This window comes from Vigna umbellata, chromosome 3 (genome assembly GCF_029865625.1).
Source record: "Vigna umbellata cultivar VRB3 chromosome 3, Vumbellata_1.0, whole genome shotgun sequence".
Lineage (NCBI taxonomy): Eukaryota > Viridiplantae > Streptophyta > Magnoliopsida > Fabales > Fabaceae > Vigna > Vigna umbellata.
In genome coordinates, this window is record NC_142167.1 from 12,150,254 (window position 1) to 12,154,945 (window position 4,692).

General features: G+C 35.8%; 1 protein-coding gene across 2 annotated transcripts; it reads right to left on the reverse strand.

The window, feature by feature from the left end:
- Positions 1 to 1,191: 1,191 nt before the first annotated feature.
- On the reverse strand, positions 1,192 to 4,188 carry LOC124841371 (protein YABBY 4-like). 2 transcript variants are annotated; one of them, XM_047317631.2, is made up of 7 exons: positions 3,859 to 4,188; positions 3,517 to 3,672; positions 3,187 to 3,313; positions 2,271 to 2,319; positions 2,048 to 2,123; positions 1,601 to 1,675; positions 1,192 to 1,495 (listed from the first exon to the last, which is right to left on the reverse strand). In XM_047317631.2, the coding sequence occupies exons 1-7, from the start codon at positions 3,952 to 3,954 to the stop codon at positions 1,427 to 1,429; spliced, it is 648 nt and encodes a 215-aa protein (XP_047173587.1). In that variant the 5' UTR covers positions 3,955 to 4,188; the 3' UTR covers positions 1,192 to 1,426. The 2 variants fall into 2 exon arrangements, with proteins under 2 accessions (XP_047173587.1, XP_087966597.1); XM_088110471.1 differs by lacking the exon at positions 3,859 to 4,188 and having other exon boundaries at positions 3,517 to 3,852.
- Positions 4,189 to 4,692: the final 504 nt, after the last annotated feature.

Below are 4,692 nucleotides of genomic sequence, written 5' to 3' on the forward strand. Positions count from 1 at the left end.
TTTAAATAATATTATTTTTCTAATATAAATGGTAATTAATCGAATGAAATTTCATTGGGACCAATAAATGTTCCAGGAGATGGTCTTTTTGTAAACATAATGCATTATGCATTCTTGAAATATCTTTTTAGTACTTCGCGTACTCTTTTAATAGATAATTTCGCTTTTGCTGATTAAAATAAATCCGATGATATTACAAAAATTGTTCTTCATTATCTTTTTCACGCATGTTGTTTGTTTTAAAATTTTGGTAGTGAATTTAATCTTACGAACACAACAAACCTACTATCAAATTTTAGAAGACTAATTTTGTTGTTTTATTAAACATATGTCTTATGTTGGATTTAACTACGTTAGAATTAATTTTTTAAACGATGCTAAACTTTTTTGCTTATCTCAGTAATAGCAAAGCAGTGGTCCTTTGGAAAAGAAATATTACAGGAAATACCCCAAAACAGGTTGTGTCATAGACCTTTTGGTCGTTAAAATCCTGAGATGAAGACTATTTCAATAGAAAGAATTTTCGAGAGGGAAACATACAATGACAACAAAAACATAACCCAAATGTACGTTACGTTTGACCGCGTGCAACTTGTGTCTTCAATTAACTTTTCTTCCACGTGCTGCTTCTGTGTCTCCGTAATAATCTACTTACAGGTTAATCTAATCGTTATTTTCAAGTTAACGATCCAAGTGACACACTTCATCCGAAATGTTCTATATACGATCAACATAAAAAGACAAACGGCATAGCTTATATCTTCCATCCAAATTTTAACTAGATTTAGAACATATCTAAGAATCTAAAGATAACACGACGTACTATACTCGTACATACATACATACACTCAATTAACTCAGTTTCATCTCTTTCTCTCTCTATAAAATCTTTTCCTTTATTTTTAGGAATAATAGTAGGATTACAGAGTTACACTCATTTGACCTGCTTGCTTTTGTAATAGGAAAGTGAAAAATAGTATGTCAAATAAGTATAAAAATGTATCAAAGTATTTTTTTTTTCCTTTTTTGAGTGACTTTAGAATTTATGAATTAACAAGTTGACTTACAGGAAAAAAAATACGAAAGTGTACCCGTGAGAAAAGAAACAAGGGAGTATAGTTTGTCGGTAGAAAGCTTGGCTAATTAATTATTGATTAGAGATAAGCAATCAACTGCAGTAGTACTGGGAAATTGAAGAACATGAAAGTTAATAATTAAGGTCTAATGATAAGAGAACTACATGCATGGATAATCCCAAGAGCTAGTCAAAGTGTAATAGTAGTTCTTAGTTATATCAACATAATCACTCTTGAGCCAGAAATAGATGCATATTTAAGTTAAGGAATCAGAGTTCCTGAGTTGAAAGGTTGGTGAACTCGGAAAACTTTTGTTCTTGCATTTCTTGAAAAGAAAACAGACTGCTGAATTAGTAGGGTGAGACACCAACATTAGCTGAAGCATAAAACCCATCTTTCATGAGAACCTCTTCTCCTTCCTGGACAAAAGAGAAAAACACACCCACACACTCAGAAATCAAAGTCAGGGTTATGTATTATTTTGTCTGCAACATTTTGCTAGAAGAGGGTGCATGATAATTTACCTGCTGGCACACATTTGTCTTCTTCACAGTCTGATCAGGCATGAGACCAAAGTGGATGTGTGGGAAGTGGGCCCACTGACACACAAAGCACGTCATACATCAGAAGAAGTTCAAAGTGAGCCAGAAAACCTTTTCATTAATTTATTTCATTGTAGAACTAGGAGGAGGAAATACTAGCCAGTACTTGAAAAAAGTATTTGAAAACATGTGTTCTGGTGTAAGGAAATGTATTCTTTTCTTGTGAAAAATGTTAACAAATCTATGAATAATTAATGGTATATATTAGATATTTAGATAAATAATAAAACTTTGCTTATAAAAAACTATGCAACATTTGGAAAGAAAACATATATGCGACTAACTGTTTAATTTATGGAAACCCTAGTACGTAACCCCATTGTTGTATTTGTTTATTTATTTATTCAAGAGGAGGAAAAAGGATGATACATTCTTGGCAGCTGCACTGAAGGCTTCCCTGTGAGTTATATCGGGATTGACAGACTTGATGCGTTGGATCTCGTCCCTGCAGAAATATACATGGACCATTCAAATTTGCTTCAACTTTAAAAGCCTTTCATAAGAACAAAGTACAATTTTAATCAATAAATATGAAGTTGTTAAAAATTTAAATAAAATAATAAAATATGAATGCTTTAAAATGAATACTCACTTGATAAAGCGGTTGTACGCGGAGGGGACTCTCTGTCTCTTCTCAGGAGCTGGACAATGGCACACAGTCATATATCAAAATCATTTCCTTTGACTTTGCAGATGCAACATTTATTTTATCTAGCTATTTAAATTCCCTATTTTCCGTGGCAAGGGGCATCACTGCCTCTGTCTGTATACACATCCATGCTTCCGATTCTGATGATACTCAGTGTTAAGGGTTTTAAGCAACTATAATTCCGGGGGAGAACAAGCTGCCCCTACATGTTTTTCTCTTTCTACCAACTATTTTCCTTCCTGCCACATATGAACGCCAAAGTAACCTATGTTTTTCTTCATCTCTGTCGGTGCTTATAACAAAAAACTAATCGAAGGCAAACTAAAATATTATTGATAAAAGTGAAAGTGAAACAACACCGCCTCACAGACTGTGCCCTAGAATCAGAAATACTAGTAGGTAATACTTGCAGTTCTTTTACATTAATTACTCTTCCCAGATATTAAAAGTCTCTTCTAGGCTTAATTAGGGTCATGATGTCTATATAGACCTTGTCATTATTTAGTTATTAGGATCATTGATAAGTTTTTAGGGAATGTGCGGTTGGAAACAAGGAAGGGTTTTAGGTACTGTCGCGATGAAACCTTTAAAAGACCTTTTTTTTTCTACCAAAGGAACTGGTCCTGTCAATATTGACCATAAAAGCAACGACATGATTTATTTTCCTTTGAAAAACAACAGTGTATTTTACTACGCGAATGCTGCTTTCATCTAAAAGATAACTTCATTATTGGGGTGAATACAAGATCATGGGTGAACACGAAAGGGAACCTTAATTTTGAACGAGAGAAATCCGAGTTATTTTTCAGTCATATAAATGTAAAAAAATAAATAAATAGAAGAGTATATTTTATCTCACGTCTGTTTATGATCGGTGGCCGTGGAAGCTCATCAGCTGCAGTCCTGGCAGGCAGAGAGAACTCATTTGAAGCACTTAAATTTGCTTGGTTCATAAGAAAATTTGGAGATGGGTTTGGTATCTCCTCCTGCAGAAATGGAACATGTCATCCACCAAGCAATAAATAAATTATACTGAGAATGAACCCAACACCTCTTTAACTCCTAGTTCATATAAATAAGAAGAGGGTAACAGTGTACTAGCACCGATAGAGTAATTTATTAAAAAGACGAGGAGTAAATTGAGAATAAAAGAGAAGTATGGTGATGTATAGAAACACATAATTAGTACCAGAAGGTTATGGGATGGGGAGAAGAAAGAGTGACCCAAATGAAATTGAGTAGGAGATGGCACAAGCAGGCCGCGCATGTTCACTGGCAGGAGGTTAGTGCAATGGCCGCATCGGACAGTAACTGTCTTGAACAAGCTTGTGCAGGGAACACTTACCTGAAACATGGAAGGGGAGAAACATGAATGGAAAAAGTGATAGATAATTTGGTGAGAGAGAAAGAAAAAAATTAAAGAGGAGTAGCGTGTTGGGGATGAGGTAGGCATTAGGTGAAGAAAAACCCTAGTGTCGGAAAAGTGGGGGAAAGAGGTTTGGGGGTAAGAAAATGTAAAATGTGTTCATACAGCGAGGACGGTGTCACAAATATTGCAGTGAACATAACAAAGCTGTTCGGAAGGAGGGAGGTGGTCCAGTGATATTGTGGTGGAAGAGGATGACATTTTGGGTAGCCCCCTTTTTTCGTTCTCTTATATTCGGTTGATGATTGGTCTCTTGATTGATTGATTGATAGATGGACAGCTTAACCACCACACCTTGGATATGCTTTTTTTGATTATGAGTTGTGAAAGAAAGGTGCAGAGAGACAGAGAAAGAGTGAGAGGGAAAGAGGCTGATCTATTTGGTCTGGTCTGGTTGATAGATATATACTACGAGAGGGAAAGACACAGAATTCACCCCTTCTCTTTCTCTGTTTATTGCTCTTGTTTATAGAGCACACAAGAGCTTCCCATGGATGCTATCCATGCATGCATGCATGTATCATGTATGCATTCATGAGGTATTCACACATTCATCATCATCATCATGATGATCTGTGTACAGGGAAGAGGGCTTAGTTTGTTTGTACATGAACATGGTGAAGTTATTATATAATTAACATGGGAACATATGTGGTTGGCATTTCGATGTGTATGTGTGAGAGAGAGAGAGAGAGAGAGAGAGAGAGAGAGAGAGAAGCGGCAGATGTGGGGGAGAGGAGCCAGAAAGGGACGTGTGCATGGAGTGATATAGCTTTCACACACTCACCTGTTGTTTTCAATAGTTAAAGAGGGTCTTGTCTTGTGGTGCGTTCTCAAAAAAACACTTTCATTTTAAAATCAATTTTCCTAAATTTCCGAACAAAGGAGAATGAAACCCCACTACTCCACCACCCAGTGAACCCTAACACTTATTTCTCA